This window comes from Lates calcarifer, linkage group LG13 (genome assembly GCF_001640805.2).
Source record: "Lates calcarifer isolate ASB-BC8 linkage group LG13, TLL_Latcal_v3, whole genome shotgun sequence".
NCBI classification, from domain to species: domain Eukaryota; kingdom Metazoa; phylum Chordata; class Actinopteri; family Centropomidae; genus Lates; species Lates calcarifer.
Genome location: NC_066845.1, coordinates 5,264,117 through 5,291,057, shown reverse-complemented (window position 1 = coordinate 5,291,057; position 26,941 = coordinate 5,264,117). Strand labels below are relative to the sequence as shown.

General features: G+C 43.3%; 1 protein-coding gene across 1 annotated transcript in view; it reads left to right on the top strand.

Moving 5' to 3' along the window:
* The window catches only part of sema6a (sema domain, transmembrane domain (TM), and cytoplasmic domain, (semaphorin) 6A), a 104,535-nt gene that overhangs the window by 61,875 nt on the left and 15,719 nt on the right, over window positions 1–26,941 (top strand). Inside the window, 15 exon segments of the mRNA XM_018674438.2 lie at window positions 4,329–4,419; window positions 5,795–5,914; window positions 6,447–6,535; window positions 8,697–8,717; window positions 8,719–8,915; window positions 10,670–10,801; window positions 12,787–12,811; window positions 12,813–12,943; window positions 15,638–15,811; window positions 17,528–17,668; window positions 17,801–17,878; window positions 21,996–22,054; window positions 22,962–22,982; window positions 23,198–23,218; window positions 26,588–26,767. Coding sequence (XP_018529954.1) covers window positions 4,329–4,419; window positions 5,795–5,914; window positions 6,447–6,535; window positions 8,697–8,717; window positions 8,719–8,915; window positions 10,670–10,801; window positions 12,787–12,811; window positions 12,813–12,943; window positions 15,638–15,811; window positions 17,528–17,668; window positions 17,801–17,878; window positions 21,996–22,054; window positions 22,962–22,982; window positions 23,198–23,218; window positions 26,588–26,767 — 1,480 coding nt within the window.

Here is a 26,941-nt window from a genome sequence, read left to right as displayed (position 1 = left end):
GGCCAGCTTCATCCCACATTAATCAACAACGCTGCGAGGGCGAGCGGGAGGGAAGGAGGGATGGCAGGGGAGCAGAGGTGGAGGGAGGCAGAGGGGGGTGGGAGACAGAGGGGGCAGGGAGGGCATCCACCCAAACCAGCAACACCCCACTTTGTTTTCTGTTCTAACACCTTCCCTGCCTGGTTACCTCTTTCTTTTTACCTCTTTTCCTCGCCCAAACCTACCAACTGTCCCTCTCCATTAGCTTCTTCTTGTTATCCTTCCTTCACCTTGTGTTGGTAGAATCAACACTCACACAAACACACACACTGACACACACGTGTATGCATACAGAAAAAAAAAAAAACAGACAGACACCTTGGCAGCCATGTCACAGGTCCTCTGTCCTCAGCAGTACACAGCACCCAACTTGCTCTTTTCTCTTTATCCCCCCTCCCTCCTGGCCTCCTCCCTCTCTCCTCCTCTCCTGCCAGCCTTAATTCCTCTCCCCCTCCATTGCTCCCACCACTCTGCCATCTTTCCCTCTGTTGCTTTCTCCCTCTGTCACTCCCTTGCTGTGCTGTAATAATAAACACCCCATCCAGCTGGGCTGATATATGACTGGAGTCAGTTTCATCGCCTGTTGCCGGGCGAAGAGAGGGGAATCAGTGGGGAGTCTTGGAGGCAGTGGGTCCCAGGTGATGTGTCCTCGACTTGATACTGGTGGACTGAGGTGCACTGGGAAATTTCATCTGTGCCAAGTCTTTGCATTTGAAATATGATTAATGCACACACAGGGATTTATTGTAATCAACATGGTGTAAATGCATCCACATGTCTTCCTATACTGCTGCTTTTCCAGAAGCTGTTTGTTTGACTTAATTTTCATTACAAAGACAGACAATAGCTTAGAGTGTAAAAGGTAATTAATTAACAGTGTAACACAACATAATTAACAAAGCTATGTCATGTTTGTGCAATATTTGTTCACCATTTTCTCTCCAAGAGATCAATCACTTTTTTGAGGTTGAAGGTTGTGATAAACGAGGTGCTTCCTCCTTCCTCCATTCCTTTCAGCAGCTGCAAAGACTCCAGTTTCCTGGCCTAGTGTGAAAGGTGGTCAGGGAAAGAGTTCATCCTCCCAGAGCTTAGAAACAGGTTGCAGAGAAATGGGCCATGACTATTAATCTCCCAGGGAGATGTGTCCTTGTTATGTTTACACAACCGCTTTTGGCCCAGGTGTGAACTTGTGCACTTGACCTTTATGGATGGAAGACGGTTATACAGGTGGAAATATGAATTGCATACAAAGAAATGTATGGGGACTCAAGTCAGCTGCAAACTGCCCAATATCTACCTCAATATGCCAGTGTCAGTAAAACAAAGATTTAAGCATTTTTTAAAACTTTTCTTTTTCCTCTTTGTGACCTTTATTATCTGATAGTGGCTTTCCTTTCTGACAGATTATTAAGATTGAGATTATTTTGGTGATTTACACAAGGACACGCATCAGCAAATACACTCTTTACCGTGCTTATTCTATAAAATAAACGAGTCTGTAATATTTCAAGGAAGCTGTTTCGAGCAAACAGTTAATAAGCTGGTTACTGGCTCAGTTTAATGCAAGTTTGTCCTCAGTAAGATTTTCACAAATCCCTCAGCAATGATAAATAAAGCCCATAAAAGGGTCCTCATGAAAAACAACAGAGACACAGAAGTAGAATGTGTCCCCCACCCTGAATACTGAAGCTGAAGCTAAACCAATTATAACACTCCTGATGGGCATGTTTTGGATCTACATTGTGTTTGTCTAATTAATTAGCATATAGCCTATGGAAAACACCAATGAGCTGTTGTAGTAATTAATTCATCAAGATACACTGCACCCCGAGCCAAGGTTACTGTATATTCGTCTACTAAGCTACAATAGATCTCCACTGAACAGTGTGTTGTTAAGGCAGTGCTGATGAAGTGTGACAGCACTACTGTTCCCTTCCCATTACTTTGAATTGTGCTTCTACAAAGCTGAAGCACTTCTTTCTTTTTCGCAGCTAGTGGAGGTGACAGCATAATAAGGTTTGCCTGGTAAACAAGGTAAACAAATCCATCTGGCTGCTTGAGCATCACATTTCTCTATGGTCATGTTCAGAAATGTTGCGGTTCAGTGTGGCAGTTTTATGGATCACTATTGCCCCTTTTGAAAATGCTGAATATTGCTTTAGACAAGGCTAACAGCATGCAAGTGAGCACTCAGGCTGTTGTTACTCCGCACATACCGATTTGACAGGAGACTGGAGCCGTATGTATATCTGTGGCCGGGCTGGGAGTGTCTTTCTCTGTTCAAACGGCAGGAATAGATCAGTGACAGCCAGCCAAGCCCAGTAGACAGAGGTCACCGCCTCGGTGAAATCAACTGAGGAGATGTAACGGTGGGGGTAGCCGCTGTGGCGTGAGAGATACGTGAGTGTGTATTTGTGATGTGTCAGAGAAGGAGGGAGTGTTTGTGTTAGGTAGCTGACACAGAAGCTGCTGACGTTTCAAGCTTAACCGAGTCGCCCCGTCGCTCTGTGCACACAGACGCTGTGATTCAGTGGACGCACCTGACCTTCAGCTACTCACGTCCCTTATGATTAACTTGGCCTAATCTATAATTACAGTCTCCCCTGTCTAATAACAATATATATCTTCAAAGAAGCTTGCCTCCGTATATTATCCTCCTATAATTTCTGAAGAAACAGTAGGAATGAGAAATCGAGAAATGCACTGCTGCTGGTGGTTCTGTGTTTGTTGTAAAAGGTCACTTGTAATTTTCTCTGCCAAATCAGCCTCAACAATTTCTCTGGCAGGCTTTTCCAGCATTGCGCCGGAGTGTGTGTGACCTTTTTAGTGGGCAGATGATAACCGTTTCCGCCGAGACAGGAATAGAAAACAAAATGACCTGTTTAGAGAGCAGAAAGGGCGGCGTAAGCAGTTTGCAGCCTTGGCAAGCTCCACTCCTCTTTGTCAAAAGAAAGGGAGAAAGTGAGGAAGCGAGGAGGTAGAGTAGGAAAGAGATAGAAACAGAGACAGAGAAGAAAAATGACTATGTATTGTGAACTCCGCAGGCAAACAGTGTGTTTAGTAATCTTCCCTGACCTCAGCCTCTGGCCAGTGCATTATGGCTTTTTCTTCCCCCTCTTGTGTGTTTGTGTGTATCCCTGGTTGTTAGCCAGGGGAAGACAGCATCCCATGGCGTGCTGGGGAAGACAAGCCTACCCATGGTGGGTGATAGCGACCTTTCACCCACATTGCATCCTCTGCCATGCCTGACCAATTGTACTACAACCAAGCTGGGCACAAAACACAAATTACTAAATTCCAATTCACAGAGATCATCCCACTAAGCCTTAAAGACCAGCAGTCCTACTTAAACAATGGACATAGCTTCAAAATAACTCATGGAAATGGGACTACTGAGTGAATGAAAACACAAACAAAATTAGCTCTAAGTTTGGATGATTACACTCCCATTGCTAAGAAAAGACAACTTTTACATTGTCTAGGTGAAGAACTAAAAAATATGATCTCTCCTGAAATATACCAAAGCAGGGAACAAGTCTTGCCCAAGGAAAAGCGCCTAGCACAAGACAAAGTTGAGGCTGCAGAATATAAAATAATGACTGCTGTATGATCTACTATTTAAAAACTACTGTGCTTTAGTAAAAAATTTTCACATTCCCTGCTCAGGGCCATGTGCTCACCCATTTTTCTTCTGCCCATTTATTTCGTCTTCACAGCAAAAACACAGACTGCAGAAATCAGGCCAGGGGAAAGCACCACAGTAAATGGGTTAAAGATCTGTCTCGAGGGTTGTTAAAACTCTTCTTTAACACCAGTACAGTTGAAGGATAAAGGATGGCAGGGGAAAAGCAAACCACATCCACCCATACTGTGAAACATGTTGCTGTGGAAAATGTCTTTTTTTTTTTTTTTATCTCCAACCATGACAGTTTCCCCAGATACTCCCAGATGAGCTGCTTTGACAGCTCTCAGTGGGACACCAGAGTGCCATCCACGGGATATTAGTTTAGGTCAGAGTTAGACGGACACACTCCTGGGCTGGGTACCACAACTATTTGGGCCTATTTTATTTTGACTCACACCATATTTTTCCACTTTCACACAGTAGTGTTTTTTAAGCTGTGCCTTCAGATTTGTCATTGTTTTGACATTTCAGCACATCAGATCTTTTCCTCCAACTGGGAACCAACATTTCCTGTCTAAGTCGTGTTCAAAGCGCATTGTTTGTGTTTGACAACTCTTCATTGTCTTGACCCTCTGCTGACCTCTAACCTCATTTGTGACTCTAGATGGACACCTTGGAGGCTCTGGGAGAGGAGATCAGCGGGATGGCACGCTGTCCATATGATGCCAAGCATGCCAACGTTGCCCTGTTCGCCGGTAAGATTAAACATATCTGTGTATGTCGAACTGACTGTCATCCTCATTTCATTTATCATGACTGTGATTTTCAAACTCCAGTCCCTGTTCTGTCCCTGTGGCTAAATATTAGTGAAACTCTTCACAAGATGCTTTGAGGTGAAAATAGATTAAGTGTGTGCGATACTACTGCTACTCACTGACTGCCATGAGGAAAAAACATTAATCCTAATTTTCTCCTATCTGCACTTATTAAACATTGGAACATGTTTGAGCTAGATGGGAAAGTTGAGTCTATTTGAGCAAGGGGATTAGTTGCGGTTGTATTTAATATTGTTCTTAATACCCTGCGGTTTATTCTAATGGCAGTACTCCGACAACATGTCAAGAACCAGAGCCAATCTGTGTTACATACACTAGAGCAAATCATCGAACTTGGGGCCACATTTGCTCTGTGTCAGGAATTTACTGCCTATTAGAGCACTTTGGAAACACATCAATAGCACTGTGGTAATAGAAAAAAAAATGGAATCATCTGTCTTTCACTTTTAATGTAGTTTTCTGTCATCTTCTTTGTCTCTCGCTCACTTTCTTTCAAAATGCTTAAGATTAAAAATAAGTCACAAACGGATGGGACCCGAATGAGTCAGCTTTCCGTTGGCGGGGTGCGATTCTTCTCATGCAAACGGGCCCACAGGCTGCTAAAGACATCCAGTCCCCGTTCATATTTGCTGTGAACCGATTTATGGCAGTATTGATGAGCTGTCCCTGCCTGTTTAAAGCCGAGGAGGAGAGTAAACGCGAAGCTTGACCAGTTAATGTGTAGCAGAGCTGCTTGGAAGGAGCTGGAAGCACTGAGTAATCAAGAGGGTTCCTCTGACTGCTATCCTTTCAATTATGTAGTTTGAGTTTCCACTGTGGTTATAGCCAAGGCAGGCTGAGGTCATGCTGGTGGTGGATTGTGTTCGCGAAGCTTGTGTGCGTATGTACGTGCACACCAGTGTGTCACTGTGGGTTTTTCTGGTGCTCTGAGAGAGTGTGCGAGTGCAAGGCTTCAGTGTTTGTTTGTGCTTTTGGAGAGTGTTTGCGAGAGTGAGCAATTACAAATGTGTAACATGTTTAAGTGTGTATACAGCCTGTTTGTTGTCCATCAGAGTCTCTTCGGTTTGTGTGATTCATTCATTTTCCAGGTCTGAGCCATCTGAAACATGTTTGTGTATCTAGCCACAGAGAGCAGGAATCTCTTGAGTGGCTTTATGTGTTTGTCTCATGACTAAACTTCACTCTCTTCACCTTTTTTCTCTCTCCCTTTATGGCTCTCTCTTCATTCTTCTCCCCTCTCCATCTCCATCTTTCCTCCTTATTGCTCTTTCTGTCTTCTCTGTTCCCTCTCCAGATGGCAAGCTGTACTCGGCCACCGTAACAGACTTTCTAGCGATCGATGCGGTCATCTATCGTAGCCTAGGAGACAGCCCAACTCTGCGCACTGTCAAACACGACTCCAAATGGCTGAAAGGTGAGTATGGGACACGCAAACAAAGTCCCCACAGTTGGAAAGCACCAGCCTGACTGACAAGTTAGAAAACAAGCTTGGGTTTGAACATGCATGCTTGACCACATGTTTGTGTTTTTTTTCCTTGATTTATGCTATATGTGTATACGTGTCTTTGCACCTCTGTGTATGAACCTAGGTATGAAGAGTGGGAGCACTTATGCTAATGCTACACGCTCTGTTTGATTCAGTCGTTTTTTGCCAACCTGCCCTGGTAGAGTTGATGTAGCCAGGAAATTGCTCTGCCCCAGGGAGAAACAAGCACAAGTCCAGCCTGTCAAAACTCAACAGAGAGATCTTTCTTTCCTTGCATGCAAATTGTTTCGCTGATATGATGGATGATAGATTGAGGCAGTCAAGGCTCACAGTTGGTGCTTTTCTGCATAATATGACAGATATTGTGGCTGTTTACTGTGAAATAAGGTGTCAGAACTGTTTTGTCATGGCAAAACGTCACTTTGACTCATATTTTATTTTATTTTTCTTCCTCCTGCAGAGCCCTACTTTGTCCAGGCAGTCAATTATGGGGACTTCATCTACTTTTTCTTTCGGGAAATTGCCATGGAGTACAACACAATGGGAAAGGTAAGCACAGGCCCTAGTCTTCTGCTATTGTTTGAACTCTAATCAGAGGTGACTTCCTATTTACCAAGAGAATTGGGACTTGCCTGAGGAAACTAACAGGATATGGGTGTATCACATAACTGGAAGGAGGCTTTCAGGAGCTGTAAAGTGGCCAAAACATTTTTCAGTAACAGATAAACACTAGGCAGGATGCAGGATTTAAAATAGATTCAAAAAGAAAGAAATTTTTGGATGCCTGGAGAGCCCATTTTGAAGTCTAAATATAACGCTTGAATTGCACGTCCACATCCGTCCGGCAGTGCTTGCGTTTGACCTATCGTGTCCATGTTTCCCGAGAGGAATTCCACCCAAGTGTCTCAGAGAAGTGAGACAGAGTGGATGAGGAAAGGTTGAAGAAGAAACAGGCTTTCCTCAGGTTTTTACACCAGAAGGACATTAAGAGACATTTCTTTCTATTAATCTCCTCAATTCACTTTTGGGACCCTGCCCCAAGAAAGTTTAATTAGATAGCAGGTAGAAGAAGATACGTTATGGAAATGAATCGCTCAATATGTACAGTATTTTTCAGTATAAAGGAAAGGAGACACAAAAGAGAGAGTGAGAAAGAGAGGTGATGAGACGAGAACAGAGCGGAGGTAACGAGAAACACAGAAATAATGGATTTGCTGCCAGAAGTGACAGGCATGTGTTATACAGAGCATGAATACAGATCAGGCCTCTCAATATGCTGGGTGTTTTGAAAGCAGTGTCAGTATAATTATGCATGTGGTAGTAGAACTGATGGTGCGGAGAGTAATTTAACATTTAGTGAATGATATCTCTTCATTATTATACAGTAGAATGGCCTTCCCTGACAATGTAAATAATCATCCGTGTTGATAGATGTACTGTGGCGGGTTTGTGTTTGCTTTAGTTTTAATGTCTTGTTGTTACATTTGTTACAATATAAGGAAAATGCAAAAGGATAAATATTTCAATACACAAGGGAATTAACAAGCCTCAAGTTTGGTATTTCTTCGCCCTAAGCCATCAGTTTTATGTGATATATGTGTGTGTATTTGAAGCGTTTATGCGTGCGGTGCCCGAGCAACACACAGATATCTGCAGGGAGTAGAAATGTGACACGCTGAACTGTAATATGTAAAGCTGACATAATTCCTCATTCAACCTGACAGTAACCTGTTCTGTGTGATACCTTTTATGTAATCTCAGTGCTCTGTAATCTCACCGGGAACAGGCTCTTGTGTGAGAGTGTTCTTCGTGTGTTTTTCTTAGTTGCAACTATGTGTTTTCTGCATGCATATTTGTGTGTGTGTCTGAATGGGAAGGTGGAGGGTTGTAGTGCACGCATGGGTGAGGGTGTGTGCGTGGTTGTCTGTGGGCATGTGTGTAGGGATCTGGTTTAAATGCATGTTCACTCCCATTCACACTGTTTACTTTAGGCTGCAATTTCAGGTCAGGGTTAGATTTATTGCTGTTAAGTATAGTGTGACAACAACTAATTACAATACTGGCTACATGATCTTACGGCACAGTTGTAATTACAGCAGCCGGCATCTTTTTGAAGCTGTATGCTCTAAATTTTCTGTTGCCAGGTGCTGAGTCTTTAACAGTATATCAAACACACCAAATTTACTCCTCTGTGTCTTTAATTTTCTATAAAGTGATGAAACATTGGATTAAGACACTGTGGTGTCTCCCAAGGATTTTTGTCATCCAAAGAGCCAAACAGGGCCTTCAGTGAGGACCGCAGGCAGTCAAATTCAAAAGTTATCCTTTGAGGTTTAAAGTTTATTCTTGATTTTGGAAACAGCAGTTGAGAAAACAGTCTCACCACCAGGTCCATTTAGTGGCTGTTGTGGAGCTTTCGATTGTATCACATGTTCCAGTTGTGATGGAAACACAGACGTTCCAAGTTTCCATTCTTCTCAACAAGAAAGAAGAACACATTAGATAAAAAAGATCATATGTGTTTTTCTGTGTTTTTTTTTTAAATCTCCATTTTGAGTTTGACAAAATCTCTTTTGATGAACTGCTAAATATTTAGTGCAAGAGCCTGAGACTGCAGAGACGGGAGATGTGGTACGTGACATGAATGACTGTTGGTGTAAAACCCTGGGCTATGCAAATGTAACCTTTCGACTGTGCGCCTCTCGGTCAGGTGGTGTTTCCCCGAGTGGCCTAGGGTTTGCAAGAACGACCGCGGTGGCTCACCTCGCGTCTTGGAGAAGCAGTGGACCTCCTTCCTCAAGTCCCGGCTGAACTGCTCCATCCCTGGCGACTCCCACTTCTACTTCAACATTCTGCAGGCTGTGACAGATGTCATCCACATCAATGGGAGGGATGTAGTGATGGCGACTTTCTCCACACCTTACAACAGGTACCCTGAAGAACAGAAAATCAAATAAGGCGTTTACAAACCAACACGTTTATCAAACCTTAAGGTCACTTTATTCAGCCATCTTCTTTTCTCTAATGAGTTCATGTCAACAACTGTTGCACTTAAAAACGATTAAAGCGATTATCTTTCTCGGTTTGAAATACTTGAAAAAATGCCTTCAGTTCATCAACACTATGACAGTCTGACCTTTGTTAATGTTAGTAGCGCGTGCCCCTGCTGTGGCTCTTGGCGACATGTAATTCCTGAGACTGCTGGGTCAACATTTACATCTTCTGTCAAAACAGCTTTGTCGCCCTTTGACATGTAGGTGTTTAATTTTATTTTCCCTTTTACAATGCAGAACTACTTTCATATTCATAGGCAGGGGGAGTTTTTATCTAAATTGAAAATTACCACAAAGCCATAGAGCTTGGCTGATAGCGCACACATATTGTAATTTTCCATTTTATGGCTGCTTTTTAGCAGATAAGACAATTGCTTGTGACAATGCAATTGAGCATGGTTAATGGACATTAAAACCCAATGAAGCAGTGCCTCTGAAAATTTCTATAAGCGCTGGTTTTGATCCTGGCATTAATTTTCCATTTCATAGTCAGGGGGTGAAATTAGAGGGAGCACATTCAGACTGTAGGCAGCACTCAGGATTTGTGTCGTTTAATTGTCTGTCTGAGTTTCCGCCTGGCCCAGTTTCTTGCTAACTGGCTGGCTCGCTCACCATCACCATCACCATCTATCTGCCTTGTTAGCAGCCTGGCATAAACAGACATATGATTGTCTAACTTTCTGTACATATCCAATGCAGAGAGTAATTACCGTAATTTAGTAGCTAAGCCGAGAATTAACAGCTCTCTGACCTTGCGCTTTATAATACTGCCCTTGTGTATACTGTCTCCCCAGTGTCTACATGATGAGTTTAACCCATGATGCAACAGCCCGAAAATCCAGCCAGCTGAGAGAGAGAGCTATTTCTCTTTAAAAGAAAGTCTGATAAAGAATCAGCAATTCTTAGTTTTTATTTCAGAGAGCAGATGCAGGAAAAATAGAAAAGTGACTCAGCAATCTGCTATGCATTGATTCCACACAGACAGAAGGCAGCCAGTGGCTCCGCAGCTGATATCACAAGATGGGTGTTTTCCCCCTTAAAATGAATAGCAATAAAAAGATAATCTGTTGTCCATATTTCTTGCCTAACAGCGGACTTGTGATGAACTTTGATGCCTTGAGGCTTTTGGGGAAACCCAGTCTTAGAGGGGAAGGTTAAGGGATGTGTGTCTATGCTTGGCAGGCACAGACACAGTAACTCATAGTATATGCAATAACACTCCAGTATATGCTCTGATAAAATAGCACTGGTACTGTAATCAATACAGATGTAAGAATAACTGCTACCAGAACAATTAATCAATTCTATTAAATGGAGGAAACTGCATTTTTTTTTTTTTTTTGGTGGGGGGTGGGGAGGTGGGGGTGGGACTGAGGATAAAGACCTCAACACCTGTTACTTTTCTAATCGAGCAAATCCTTGACAGCATTGCAAACCTGACGGCATCACCCAGTGTAAACATGTAAAAGCTAAAATGAGCCATCCTCAAGGGATTCAACCCCTTCTGAAAGGGGACTGTAAAAGCATTTTTCTGTCTCTTGGTGATAGTCCAGACTTGGCAAGGTGTGTCTTTGATATGTTCTGTCAAGGGGATTGTTTATGTGGGGTTTTTTGTTTTTTCTCATGGCAGTATTCCAGGCTCGGCAGTGTGCGCCTATGACATGGTGGAGGTGGCCAACACGTTCACAGGGCGTTTCAAAGAGCAGAAATCTCCAGACTCCACCTGGACGCCTTTTCCTGAAGAGAAGGTTCCCAAGCCAAGGTACAACTCCAGTTAATTAACCACATCACACACACACACACAAGCACACATGGGATTTAACACAGTCGCACATACATACAGTACATTCAGTCACCTTGCCTCTTTCTTCTTCTCACACACACATACTCATATGCACACACACACAAGATATATGACCCTACTCAATGCATAAGACTTGTTGAGTTACGATGTGTTAATATCACTGCATTTTTCATTCATGTTGCGTCATTTTTTACTTGTTTTACTCAGGGATTACACATCCTATGTCACATTTCACCACACCCACATACACAGAGACACTCACACAGATGCCACCTCTTTTTCAGAGCTATACCCCCAACCCATTACCTCACCTCTCCCCCACACGCAGCGGCATCAAAGAAGGGCTTGGTATCAACAAATGAAGCATGAGATCATTTTACAGATGGCTGGCTAATTCCACAAATGCACCAGCCTGATCAATCTCCCATCTATTGCTTGCTAATTAGTGCGCCAAGAGCTGCTCTCTTATCCTGAGAAAAAAAAAACAGATTTACTACAAAGATCTGGGCCATGATAATTGTTGGTACCCTCTCCGTGTGTGTGAGAGTGTGTTCCCATATGGCTGAGGAGGCGGCTCCTCACCAACAGAAAGCCTGTGCCGTACTCTCTGTGCGTTCATCCCTGCGCGTTGTGTGAATGATTTAGTTTACCACCCCTTCGTCAATTAGCATGTAATTACTTGTTTATGTGCGACAAGTTCAGACATCACAAAGATCTGATATCCCCGCCGTTGTTTTCTGTGGAGATGGGCGCATTTGATTTCATTTCCATCCTCTGGTGCGTTCAGACCTTTTATCTGCAGGCAAACAGACGGAGAGTTGTAACAATGCCACCTAGGTCTGGCCCTGCAGCAGACTGTTCCTCCATGTGTTACACTCTCATTCTGAATCATTTACAGATTTTTGTATTTAAGAGATGTCTGTTTCCTTTCTGCTCTCCATATGTCCGCTGACATAAATGTAGCTACGGCAAAGGAAATGTTATAGCACTGGCATTTGCTGCCTCTTTTTTTTTTTTTGTTACAGTGACAAATGGTTCTGTGAGTGCTGCCACTTAATTTAACTATATCCATTTAGAGGTTAAATTAACATTAGCAGCAGCTGACTTGAACTCATCTTTTTTTTCTTCATAGATTTATACAATAGCACTAGCACTCTTTTGCACAATTGCATGTTTTACAAAAACCACACTATATTTGTCCTTCAAATTCTATCCTTTCCTTGTATAGACATGGTAGAGATGGATACAGGAATGCCCAAAATAGCCTGAGGGTTTTTCTTTATTGCTGAATTTCATTTATACTCAGGCATACATCACCACTTAAAAAAACTAACATATAAAGGAAGATTTTCATAGGAACATGAATATACCTTTCTCTTATATACACACAGTTATAAAGTATATATATATATGTTTTAGGGTTTGGTCCTTACATTTTGACAGGGTCAGCCATTCAGTGGCCGGCAGGCTAATATTTCTAGGACTTGGTATGGATTATGTGGTGTGGCAGGGTATCAAAGACCACGCAGTAAAGGGGTTTTACAAGCTCTCAGAGGTGAGATGCCTGCAAAGGGGATATGCTATCAAAAGCAGCTTCTCTTTTACAAGCAGCTCACCAACTCCCTGTAAAAGGATCAGATAGATAGAATGTCTCAGTGCTTTACCCCAAGCCTAGAGAAAAGAAGACATCTTATGTCCTCTGCTCTGACCAAAGCCTCTTGGAATGAGAGTTTAGTAATTTAAAGCTACATTCTCATTGATTTTAGGGAAGTAGAACTTTCTGTCTTCTATTGGAGCTCTGGCTGTGAAAAATTGCTCATTCCCACCACAGTCAATGCAGTGGTTTTTCTTTTGTGCTTTTTCCTCCTTCTACTCACAATTTTTCCCCCTCTCCCATCATCCCTTCTCCTCATCACCTTCCTGTTTCTGCTCTCCATTTGCAGGCCTGGCACCTGTGCCGGCACTCCATCCAATGGAGAGGTACAAAGTATCCAATGAGTTCCCTGACGACACACTCAACTTCATCAAGATGCATCCTCTGATGGACGAGGCCGTACCCTCCATTGCTAACAGGCCCTGGTTCCTCAAGACCATGGTCCGGTAAGTATTACACACTCCAAAGGCCGTCGTCATCAGAGGTCTATGAGCCTCTTAAGCCCAGACAATAATTACGTGAAGTGCTGCTCTGAGAGTCAGGCGGCTCATTAAAACACAGTAGTACTCCACCACAAAGTAGCCGCTGACCTATTTTCGTTGGTGGAGGAAACGCTGATCTACTCTTTATACGACACTATACTATACTATCAGTCTCCCAAGAGTAGACAATTTAAATTTTCAGTGATGTCTGTCTTTATACTGAAATGTGTTGTACGAGAAGCCTTCACGCACTCTTTCACAGATGTCATATTTACACTTAAAAGTTGTTATTAAAAAGATCATCTTTATTGCAAAATGCTTGTTTAAATCCTCTGAGGATATTTCAAAGAGAGGATACTGGAGTAAAAAACTTATTTTTTCCTTGTTCTGTGGTTGGCTTTTCTCCCAACTTTCTGCAGTTGAGCCCATTTCCCAAAAGCCAGTGCACTGTGGCTGATATCGTTTGATCATAAAGGTCTGTCTGGCTTTTTAGCTACACACAGACATTTCAGCCAGCCTCTGTGTGAATACGACAGCACACCGCCATCCCATCGGTGGGGCAAAACCAGCTGACAGAGCACTTGGTGAAAAGTGGAAGAAGAAAAAAATGTTTTTAATATGGACCTGGTTCTGAATTGCAGCTGCTCAAGATTTAAGGTTAGGACTGCTTGCCAGACCCTTGACAAGCCTCAGTGGTGGTAACATCACTTTAAAGATGAGATACATAGAGAATTCTTCCTAGGTTTTACAAATTATTTGCGTTGAATCACATCTTGCCGCTACTTTGCTGAGGTCTGACCTACATACTGTGCAGACTTAGTCAGAATATGAACAGCTTTCATCAATGTTATCCCCAGCAACTCCCTCTGTTCATTAGTGCACTATATCATAAGACCATATCATGAATAACACAGTGTTTCTGTCTTTACATAATCAGCTATCAGACTACTTTATTTGATTTGAAATGACACCACATCGAGCAGAGCCTTGCATGCAAGTAAGAGGCAGTAGTTAAAAGCATTATGTAAGCTCAAAAAGCATCATGAAGGCATATGGGGTGGAAAGAGAGTGAGGCCTTTTATGATATCTGTCACAGTCTTGATGTGAAACACTATTGTTGAGCTGAAGTCACCTGGAAACAAAATCAGTAATAGGGTTTGATCCTTGTTACCCCCTGGAGAGGACACTCCCAATATCCAGCAAGAGCTTTTGTAGCAAATTTTGAAAGAGATTTTCTGTCCCGAGACTCACTGTACTGTGGCAGGGACCTCAGCTGGCTGGACACTGTGATTCAAATGGAAGAGGGGCAGACACTCTGAAGAACCCCCCTCTTGAGATTTTTATTATCCTGAATAGGAAAGACAGTGAATGTCTTGGTCCTTGAGATTATATTATTTCTCTGAGATCAAATCACATTGACACAGTCCTTAGAGCTATGCTGTTATGCTTGAATAGATCAAAACCAGATTAGACCTTCAGACTGCTGTTACCGTTGATTGGATAAAGCCACTGACACAGAGCATTTTCAGAGATATTTAAAGGAAACAAAAAAGAGATGGGATAAGAGGATGTGACCTTGTGTTTTTTTAATGGGCTCATGGTATAAACCATTTAAACCATAAGGTTAAATTTACATTCATCACATCCAAAATAAATTCTCATTCAGTGTAATGACTGTTATACCAGTGTGTGTCTTTTTGCCCATTTTCACGTAGAGAACACTCAGTCAACCATTAATGAGGGTAAAAGTGGACTTCCTAGATTTCTAGATAAGCTCTCATCTTTAATCTTTAAATCCCATCTCCTTCAATTACAAAATCATGAAAACAAGCATTTGCATAATGCACATTGATGAGCAGATATGTACCTTTTTGATAACTTTAAGAGTTTCTTGGCCCTGAAACTAATTGAGAGATAGATACCGGCATCTGTGATGCAATGAAATCAGATGGTAAGCCTCAAGAGGTATTTCTTAAAACCTGTTCTTATTATTTGATCCATCTGAATTTTTCCTCTAACGCCTGCAAACATAATAGAGCACTGATCCAAAACACACTGACTGGCAGGTTTCTAATTTGCTAACTTGAATCTGCTTTGTATGTATTTTCTTTTACAAATAATGAAATAAAAATTGAGTTTTATGCACCTCCACTGGGTGTTGAGCCAAACTCTGAGACCAGCATCTGTCAATTAGAAAAGAACATAATGTTCACAACTGTTGTCTGTTACATGAACAACTTTTTCTAATGATTTTCTTTGAGCAGCCACCTGACATGCCCTATGGCAATCTGATTGAGTTTAATGAAGTAACAATCAATTAATGAGATTAATAAGACTGCGTTATCTCCCCTGCTGTTCCATATACTCTTTTAGACATCTGACATGAACGATGGAAGGCATACAGACTTAGATATTAATTATTTGGCCAATTATATTCACCTAATTTCTGGATGTTCTTACTTCTTTCTTTTCTATTAACTGGTGTTGATGAAGTTTTCCTGAATGTGGTCCAGTAGAAAGAGTACTGTACTGGGATAGAAACATTTACATTGAATCTCTGCTGGTGTTTCTCATCACCATCTCAAGGGCAAACTTGTTCCTCTGTTGGTGGGCAAACTGACCAGAGGTTGATTTATCCACTTGGTATTCCTATAATAGGTATCGTCTGACGCGCATCGTGGTGGACAATGAGGCTGGTCCCCATAAGAACCACACAGTGGTCTTCCTGGGATCTGAGAAAGGCATCATTCTAAAGTTCCTGGCCAAGATGAACAACGGCTTCCTCAATGACAGCCTGTTTCTGGAGGAGCTCAACGTCTACAACCCTGACAAGTATGTAACTCTGTGTGTGCACAAGCATGTGTGAGAGAGATGGATTGAGATGGAGAAACACATGGATACAGTTGCTATAAACGAAAGAAGGTCATCCATTGACTATGTGTGCATTAAAGAGAGAGTGTGTGTGTGATTTTGCATGTTTCCAACCATCTTCCGACTCAGCCAACCCACCAACCCACCAGCTCCATCAGTACCAGTCAGTTCCCCCAACCCAAGCTATATAGTGAAGCCAGCCAACCAGATGGCTACTCTATCATTTAAAAGAGTTTTATCAGGTTACACTTTGCAAAACCGCAGCTACTAAATTAAAGACATAGACCCTAAGGCTCTGGACAGTGTAGCGCTGTGGTCAGGAACCACAGCGGAGCCCAGCTCCTCCAAAATCGTTGGCTGATTAAAGGAAACACACACACACACACACACACACACACACACACATACACCGAGGTCTGTGTTTGTCTTCAGAGCCAGCCTGTGATCTCTCTCTCTAATACATTACACGGCTGTTGGTGCATGTATGGATGTGAGCATGTGTGTGTGTGTTCATGAGTGCGTGTAAGCTGGGCACGGTGGGCTGAAGCGAGTTGAGCATTGTTGTGTATTTGGAACAGAAGCGAATAAGGAAAAATCGGCCACAGTGTGACCCTGCCAAAGCAAATATTTAGTTGAGGGGTAATGGATGAGGGGGAACGAATGGCAGTACAAACAGAGGAGGGAGAGAGAACAGAGGTGAAGACCACAGAGGAGAGATGGAAAGAAGCAGAGCAGAGAGTACGTTATTGTGTTAGACAACCGAGAAGAAGAAGGGAAGGAGAGCGACGACTTGACAGGAGGGCTTTCAAGGTTACCGCTGTTTGTTATCCAACATGCTGCAGCCATGTGATGAGCCGTATGGAGGGGATGAAGGGCAGGCCCTGCCCTCTCCTCTCTCCCCTTGCTGTGTCTCTTTCTTGCCTCCTCTCTCTTTCTCCCTCTGTTTTCTTCTCTGCCTCTGTGGCTGAGGCCGAGCATTCGTCGGTTGTTGGCCATCTGGCTTCAGTCGCGTACAGTAAGTGACTTTGCCTGCCTCCCTGCCTGGCTGGCAGGATCAACGCAGGCCCGATTGCCGTGCATTACCCAGTGTAGATGGACTCTAAGCCCTAATTGAGAGCGTTAATGCGGGACCAGAGCACTGCAAAGGGGAGATTAAATCCCAGGAGCTGGATGGTGGGATGGAGAGAGGAATGGATGGAGAGAAGGGATAGAAAGATGCTTGACACGCCCAAAGGGATTAGCGTGCGCTCCTACGGGGGCGAGGAGACAAAGAAGACTAGCAGGGCTGGAGGAATGGTGGCACAGGGGGAGGAGGGGTTTGAGTTAGAGTTAGTGGGTTTTACAGTTAAGTGCAGTGTTATTGCTGACTGCTCACAGTGCCCATCTGTCTATTTATCTGTTATATCTGTATCACCCCTTTCTTTATCTCTCTTTATCTCCCACTCTGTTCCTGACCCCATGTTCTCAAGTCCAGCATTATCTCTGTTTCCCTGACCTCACAGTTTCTCTTCTGCCACATCTTAATCTTCTTTTTATCTCTTTAAATGAACTGTTAAATCTTATTTTGTGACTTCTCTCTGTGCCAACTTTTTTTTTACTAGACATTGTCCCTAATCAACAAAATAGTTTAAAGAAAGATAGTATAATCAATTTTTCCTTCCTCTCTTTCTCATCTAGGTGCAGTATAGATGGTGTGGAGGACAAGCGCATCATTGGTATGCAGATAGACAGCAAGAGTCATGCTTTGTGGGTCGCTTTCACCTCCTGTGTGGTTAAAGTGCCATTGTCTCGCTGCGAAAGACATGGAAAATGCAAGAAGTAAGTCTGATGTTTGCACATGAAATTGTCATTCAACTGTCAAACAATTTTGACCCCCACCAAGAGAGAGAAACAATGTTCCAGTGTACAATAAAGCAAGGGGCTAATGGTGTGGGGTGTGTTGTCTTCCAGGTCCTGTATTGCCTCCAGAGACCCATACTGTGGTTGGGTATCAGAGGGAGCCTGTAGACAGGTTGTTGGCAACACAAAGTAAGTGAACACAAAAACACAATCAGTTGGAAAGTGGAAAGAGGCCGGTGCTCTGGAAGTAAAAAAATTCAACAACCATTTAGGTTCCCAACTGCTACAGAGTGTTTTGAATTTGTCACAGCTCTGGTTGGTGCCTCTAACTGGCTTTTTTCCATAGCAATGGCAGCCAAGGCTGATGGGTCTCGTAGTATAAGTATTTCAATCCATCCTCTATACAAAACTGATGGAATATTACATGACCTCTCAACAACAGAGCTGACATATTAAAACCGTTGGCCCCACTATTACTGTGCTATATTACCATTAGAATTGGTTGAATTTAACCAGGTTTACATTTTGTCACCTCTAAAGTCACCTCTATTGCTTATGTCCCTTTGTCCTAAATGAAACCTGCATTAATAATGAATGCTATTCCATTACAGCTACAATGCAACAAACATGGCAAATGTTGTGCTGGTAACATGTGTTTAGCTGAAAAGTCATAATAATTCTGGATTTTAGAAAGCCTGACACACATGTGGTGTACAGGCGAATGATATTAAAACAGTATCCCACCTTTTTTGTCATGCCTGGTGGCATTCCGCTCTCGATTTGTCGTGTCTGTGATCTTTCTAATTTTATGGTGAGTAAGTGCAATTTCCTCCGGCTGAAAGGGCTATTGGAAGGATGAATGGAAGGAAAGTGTTGTTAGCCCCAGGCTCGGGGTTGGGTACGCAGAGCTGGGGAAAGCTCAATGGTCACGGTAACTATAATTTGTGGCTGTAGTTATGACACAGAACCAGATTATGCTTTCTGAACAAACAGCATATGGAGTTTTGTGGTGGGAAAAAACATTTTACAGATGAAGTCATAACAAAAGGAGCAGCACTCCAGCGGCTATTTGATGATGAATGAATTTGATCCCCCCCCCTTGCTGCAAAATGATTGGTCTGGCATGCCAATAAACCAAAGGCACACGTACTCACATGTACACGCAAAAAACGCCTAGCAAAAACACTCACGCTACCCATCCTATTATTATTCTGCAAAGCCAAAGCAGTGGACTGTTCTGATTGAGTTTCCACTTTGGAGCAGGAGTCGACACAGAGGCATTAAAGGGGTAGATGACCTCGCTCCGTTACTGTACAATATTTTTAAGTGAGAAAGGGAGGGGAGGGGGATTAGGCCTGGTAGAATCTGTTGGTTTGTGCTGAGCTATTCAAAGCATTTGCCAGGCTGGACAGAAGGGGGATGAAATGAGGGAGAGACAGAGGCATTTTGGTGTTAAATAAAAAGGTTTGCTCAGATAAACAGGTCCCTACAGAAAAGGGGGGGGGGCAACTTCTCTTTCTTAACATCAGTCTCTCTGTTTTACTTTTTGTTTTTTCCCCCTTAAAATACTTTTCCAGCACTACCTCTTTTCCTGTTTTTGTACCTATCTATCTTCTTACCTGTATTTGCCCACCCCCTTCTTTGTGTCTATTTTTATCCATCTTTCTTTTTCTATCTTTCCTCTGACATATTATTTCTCTCTTGCATGCCTCCCCTCCTTTCTTCTTTCCATCTGGCCCCAGTGCTAGCGTGCCAGCTTTCCCATGTGGAGTTATGCCTCTTATACCTACTGCCTATAAACAGCTTGCACTCTGGTCTCCTGCAATATGGTCCCCAGTCACCCCCCTGTTCATGCAAATGATTGCATACAGTGTGATTCTGTATGGTTTTATTATGTAAACCAGGTACATGACTGTGTTTCATTGACAACAGATCAGCATATTCATAACTATTTGTTAATTATAAAGCCATTGTCACAGCACCACTTTTCTCTGGATTAGAGGTGGGGTCTTATACAGACATATTACCTGGTGAGCCCTTGATTATTTAAGTCTGAGTTTACTGCAGGCGCTCCTTTCTAAATCAAAGCCATGAATCAAAATGAATGGGCAGCTTTGAGGAAGCATTATGCCAACTTACTTTTCACTGTATGTACAGTATATTAAGCCCCTGGTTGCCCATTCACTTCTGATATGAATATTTAATGCTATTATGCCTGACCTGCATTTCAACAGCCAAGTCCCCTCAGTGCAACCACACTTCTCACATAATAATCACATCTGATGCAAGATAATATAAAGTGTGGCCCTTGGCTGCCTCCAGTTATGTACAGTTTGAATCTGATTTAAATATGCATTATGTGGTTGCAGTGGGATCTTAACTCTGAGCTGAACCGTCTGTAGTGTCACATTGGAACACTCTGCACTTCTGTTGCTATAATTCAGCCGCCATGGGATGTGAACCCTTGAACCAAGGGTTTACGCTGGTGGTTCATTCACTTTCACATGTGCCAAATAAGGGGCAGACGCTGCATCTGTAGTGTGACTACTCATTGTTAATTCATCTCGAGACCCGTGGGATTTAAACCCTTGTAATCTTCATCTGAAAACAGTCTCACCACAGCCTGTAATGTTATTATCAACCTATAGTTGGGGCCATGACCGCAAGGTTGCCAATGTTTTGGTCTTGTGAAAGAGGCCAAACAACATTTCATGGCAGGGTGGGACGAGGTGATGAAGTCGGTGAGGAAAATCCGGCAGATACCAAGAGAGCTTGGACAGCATTTGTGCTTAGACAGGTTTAATTGTGCAACTCAGTGTCTGCTTTGTGATTATGACTGTGTATGATAAGCAAATCAGATAAGGAGATTAAACATGCCCCCCCAGAAATGAAGAGAGGATGCCGCTGTTGTTGTTTGCGTGGCTGTTATTGTGAAGGGGAAATTGGTTATCAAGGGGATAAAATTTACCATCTTCATCCCAATTAAGGTTCTGTCAGACTGAAGGAAAAGATTAAGAATAGATGATATTTTTCAATCATCTCTAACATATAAATATACATGAACTAGTGACTTTGACTTTGTCTCTGTTTTGAGAGCATAACAGCAGAAATCCAATTGTATTTCCCCCTAAATCTCCTGTACTCGTCCTTGTTGTCAGGTTCACGCTTCAACTCTGATCAGGGATAAAGGTTGGCGATGCTGTTTTGGAAATCATTCTTCTTCATGCTATAATTGTGACCAGTGAAGGGTGAGGAAGATGAGAGGTGGGTGAACAGGCAGGAGGAGGAGCAGCGAGGAGGAGGCGGGGGGGGGCTGAAGGAGGACTGTGAAAAGCTGTCATGCGTGACTGTGATCCTGGTTGACAGTTGGTCCGCTCTGTTTCACAGATCTCCTTACTGCCTGCTTGGTGGTCTTTCAGGAAGAAAACAGGTCTGCGTGCAGATTGCATCAGAAAATAACATCTCTGAAACTCTCTCCCTCTGTGTCATATGATGGCCCTCAAGCATGGTTACCCCTCACTGCCCTGGTCTTGGCCCATGTGATTGGGACTACCGCCTCATATCTCTACTGAACCTAGATGATGTCAGATACGGCGAAATGGGAGGAAGGATTAAACCAAGTGAAGTTCTGATGAAAATATTTTCATGCTTTTGTGTGTTTCCTCTTAAAGGAATAGTTCAACATTTTGGGAAATATTCGCTTTCTTGCCAAGAGTTAGATAAGAACATCGATACTACTGTCATGTTTGGTAGCTAAGCTTGGCATAAAGACCGGAAACAAGGGGAAACAGCTAGCCTTGCTCTGTCCGATGGTAGCGAAATCTGCCGACCAGCAACTCTACTGCTAACGATTTAACTGTCATTTCTTGTTTGTTTAATGGTACAGGCCACCATATGCTACTGTAAAACAACAAATTGTTCTTTTTACACTTCAATTTTTGTATGTATCCAACAAAGTATAATGCATTAATTAGTAAGCTTTATCACAGCCAAAAAAAACATAAATCTATTTGTATCAACGCTATTGGCAACGAGTCCTGTGCCAGTTATGGATTTACTAGCCTGCCAGTATTCTTCATAACCACTGATTTTAAGCCTCCAGGGCACCTGATAGGTGTTCTTTGATTTTGTTCCAGTATAGGGCTCTGTGCAGCATACACTGTGTGAAAGCATAGGGTAATGCTGTGTTTGGGGCTGTTTTTGTAGTAGCTCTCCTATAGCTTTGTTACTTTGCTAGGTGTGGTGAGCCTGCACGGCCTGGCCTGTTTTTCCACCACTGACCATGATGTCTCTGTTCCCCCCGCAGATCAGCCTTTGAGCAGGACGTGGAGCATGGTAACACAGATGGCCTGGGAGACTGCCAAAGTAAGCAGGCCCTCTTCACTCTTATCTTTCCTCCCCTCTTCCATACCCCCCTCCCCTTCCCACCTCCCCACCATTCCTCTCTACTCTGTTAACTTGGTCTCCCTCTTCTCTCGGCCCTCCGCTCCTTTCTTCGCTGCTGTCACCTCTTTCTCCCCCGTCTGTTCCGCCCTCACAATCCTCTCTTTCAGCCTCTTCCATCCATCTGTCCCTTTCGACTCTCATCCTCCTCTGTCCTTCTCCCGCTGTTTCTCTGGTCCCCCCGGTCAATAGAGTGTTGTGTCCCATTGAGCGAAGACTGGGTTCCTTCTTGCAAATTGCTACGAAAACACAACCCAAACATTCAGCGACACACAGGGAAGGGATTTTTACTTGTGAGCAGTCACAGGGCTCGTTTTGAAACACAAAACAAGACAGGGCTCTCAACCCAGTCAGCCTCAGAGGCTTTGAAAGGTCTCTTTCAGTCTGCAACACAGAGAATGGCGCATATGGCTAATGTACAGTATATTTGATCTTTTCATGTCCAAAATAACTGTTTGGCTTTGTCCAATGTGATACCCTGTTGATATTCTACTGAACTGTGAGAGAAACTTCAAAACAATTTGACATGAAATCACTAATCTTAGTCCATTTCATCTCTATTTCAACTATTTACCCAGGGTAAATGAAGGCAGTGCATTTTCACTCAAGTTTTCATCAGTATGTTTAGTCAAGGGAAGCCATAGCGCTGGACCTTCATTAGCTGTAGAAGCCCTATAGATCACCTCTGATTAAAAGTTAGGAGACTATCGAGCAGCCAGTCGATTCTGAATTACTTTAAAAGTCATGGCTTTTGATCATGTTAAAGCATAAGCTCTCTTTACTGCGCGCAATAACATGTTCTCCCTCATTTCTTTTCTTCTTCTTCCAGATACCTTTGTGGCACTGAACGGTAAGTATAACACATATACTGTCGAGGCAATCAAAATATAAAAGACAGGAGCTACATTTCATCTACCCAGACTCTTTAAGTTCAGCCACACCTCTTTGTCTAGTCAATCAATCAATGCCTCTCAAGGAAATGAAAACTCCTCCCACACGTGTAAAGAGGGGTTATTAATGACTCAAGGCTTTAACTGAATTCATTTCATTCCTTCTTTTTGATAGACAATCCTTCCAGTTACGAAGGTAATGAAACATTAAGACACGGTCGGTATATTTCACTTCTTGTAGTATTTCCCCCTCATCCAGCCCCTTTGGTGTTTAAAATAAAGGATTGCGGAATTAGAAATCAGAAATGTAGAACTGAATAAAATTAATGCTGATTCTGATTCTATTAGTTCTATTAGACCTTCTCTTCCCTCCTTGTTCCCTCTGCCCTCTCCTCTTTATCCCCTCTGCAGTAGCATTGATTAGCCCTGACCTTTGCTTGGCTAATTGGATGGATCTGGTTGTTGGTGGTTTTGGGGCCTGATGGTGAAGAAATGCCTCACCGTGCACATTAAACAGGACATGTGTCAACAGGGAGATGGAGAGATTAAACCGGCCTGTTCGGAGTCAGCGTAGCTCGAGATATGTCACTGCCAACTGCCAACTGCCACTGAGCATGTGCGGCTGGCAGAGGCTCTGCATGCAGTCAAAGATGCTTGATTAAAAAAAAGAGGCTAATGTAAACAGGCACAGACGTACAGTACATGCACACACATTTTTAGAGCTGGCTAGTTCTTGCAAATATGTTCACTCTCTTAATCACGCTGCACAATATCACAATCATGCTTCATCTGCTGGCTGATTGATACAAATTTCCTTACTCATGTATTTTTAAAGAATGATAAACAGATGTGATTACCCTGCAGCTGAGTTACTTTTATCCATAGCACCCACACCTACACTCACATCCACTTTATTTTTATCTAATCGGAGGGTGCATTAGTTTGGTTTTCAGTGACTCTCTCTCTCTCTCTCTCTCTCTCTCTCTCTCTCTCTCACGCACACACACACACACACACGTACCTCGCAGCTGCCAGATCAGAACAGTCAGATCCATACAGAAAGACAAGAATAGATATTTTGAAGTTGTTCCAGAAAGCCCAGCTCCCTCTCTCTCTTTCTCTCACCCCCCTGTGGCTGTACCCCCACTGTGATTCTCCCTCCTTTTGGAGATCCAGGGTCACAAAAAAAAGCATCTGTGTTGATGTGCACCCCTATAGTGCTGAATATGCTTCCACAGGCTTGGCGCGCGCGCACACGCACACACACGCACACACACGCACACCGCGCACACACACACACACACACACACACACACACACACACACACACACACACACACAGAGATAACACCCAGTTTACAACCCCCCAAACAAAGTCTCAGTCCATTGCCCCAGAGCCTCTCCATCTATCTGTTGGTGGTTGATATGGATTTGAAGATAAATAAATGCCCCTTCTCCATTCTCCTCTCCTCTATTCCAGACTAGACACCCTTGCCTCTCTTTTAATCTGGAGAAAGAGAGGGATGTGCATCCGTCGGCAGTTTAGGGATTTTTTTTTTCCTGATCCATGGAGGTGCTCTGAGGCTCCAAGCTTTCTCTCTATGTGTGTCATCTGCCTGAATTGCACTTCCCCTGGCAGTGGGGGAATGAATTATAAAATAGGCCTGTCACACTAATCTCTCAGCCTTGGGCCGATAGTTAAATAAATCATTTTAATGATTGCCACGCCACATGGAGGAAGAGGAGGAGGAGGCTCTGGGTGGTGTTGTGTGTGGGTGTCTGTTGTTCGTAGACTACCAGCAGCATCACTGCTAGCCCCCTGCAATGTGTCCCCCATCTTCAAACATAAGCATAAACACATATTGAAAAGGCAGTTGCGCATCTGCAAGCACACACACGTACTCAAACACGCGCACACATTGCTGTCACCTCCTCCGTAGAGAAACCGTGTTAAAATGGGAATTGGGGGCTGAGCTCCACAGAGGATGTTGATAGAAGTGTTGTTACTCTTCATCTTTGGATGATTTTTTTTTTTCTCAAACGTGTGGCTTAAGTACATGATGTTAAATACAATATACATCTTTTGCAAAATTGTGTAGGGTGGCTTAACTGTAAGCATGTGGGATGGTAATGTGATTAACATGGTTCAAAAATAAACAGTCAGACAAAGCTTAGGCATAAATTCTGCTTATGAAAGAAAACTGAAGACAGGCGGATGCAGGAGAGCACAGGAATTGTTTGAGAGACGCGCAGTGATAGGCGGCGAGGAGATAGGTATGATCCATCATCCACAGATGATAGAGTACTTTGCTTCATCTGTCAGATAATGTCAAACTTTCAGGTATAAGAGCATTTACAGTGCCTTCGTTTGCACAGACAGACATCCAGAGCATGCTGTTCTTGTTATAGTCTCATCATCAGTGTAACATCCTGGCTGTGTTATGGTACCCTCTTCAACCGTTGGCCAGTAGTTCATTTAGCCATTAAGGAATTTAATTACAGTGAGGGAGTCAGATTGGAGAAAATTCATTAACTCTTAATGACATATTTCTGATGATTGATCTAGCCGTGTTGCTGAGGGCTTTGCTAAATAAAGATTACCAGCTGTGAAACCGGATATGAAACGTTTGGGAGGTGTTCAGTTTAAAATGGAGAAAGGAGGGAAAGGCGGGAGTGCATGGGAAATAAGACAGAGGTGGAGAGGAAAGGAGATAGCAGGGGTTAAGAGAAGATGAGAGAAGCAGACGACAAGACAAGAAAAGGAGGAGCCGAAGAGCTGAATATGTCATCTCTAAGTTGCTTCTTTTGTGTGACAAACGGTCCAAAACACAAAGATATTCTGTTAAATGTCACAAAGAGAAATGGAAAATCTTAACAGCTGAGACTATTTGGCATTTCACTTTGAAAAATGACTAAAATTGTGCATTATAAAAATAGTTGCCAACATAAGAAGTCAACGATATACATCAAAATGAGCTGAGCATTATGATAAAATTGATTGAAAAGTTAGATTTAAAGTAACAGAAAGCTTGAGAAAGTTTGTGGGGAAAAGCACGAACCGAGTTTGAAGCGCTTTACAGTTGAAGAAAAGTTACAGGCAGACTTTCTCTGATGGAAAGAAAGTTTGTCTCTTGTCCTTCATTTCAAAGGTAGGCACCCTATGGTGATTGTGGAGAAATAAGATTGTGCTGTGCTCTGCTCTGACAGGCCCAACAGAGCTTTGACATGTCAGTCAGAACAGGAGGGGAGAGAGTCAGAGAAGACAGAGAGAGGCAGAGAGTGACAGGGAAAAAAGAAAGGACATGTCTATCCTGAGAAACACATACACACATTTGCTAATGAGTTGCCCTGGGTCACTGGGGGAGAAACACTTTGTTGCCTCACACAGCCCAGCAGCTGTCCCTGTGTGTGTGTGTGTATGCTTTAAAGGAGGACTAGATATGTGTGTGTGTGTGTGTGTGTGTGTGTGTGCGCGCACATGCGCTCACCCCTGCTGGCCTGTGCTCACATGCACTGAAGCCTGTCACTGCCCCGAGCATCGGTTAACCTGTGTTGTGTCCGGCAGGCCACCATCACCACCACCATCACCACACCCTCTCACTCCCCACCTCGGCCCTTCCCGAGGCCGCTGAGGGCCCCCTGGGGCGGGGCCGCATGGTGGAGCGGAAGGACCCCCCAATGAGCTCAGACAAAGGGGAGGAACCCTACGTGGCCGTGCCCTCTCAGACTCAGCCCGAAGCCAATGGTAAGCCTTGGAACGCAACAGCGAGCAGTCAATTTGGTCCATTGTCACCTGTGGCGAGGGAGGGAGAGGGAGGAAGGGGACGGGAGGGGTTTGCGTAATTGAGATTTACGGCTGCCTGGCTGCTTCCAGCTGACAAAGTGTAGACATACTGGATCACTTTCTCTCTAGGGGACA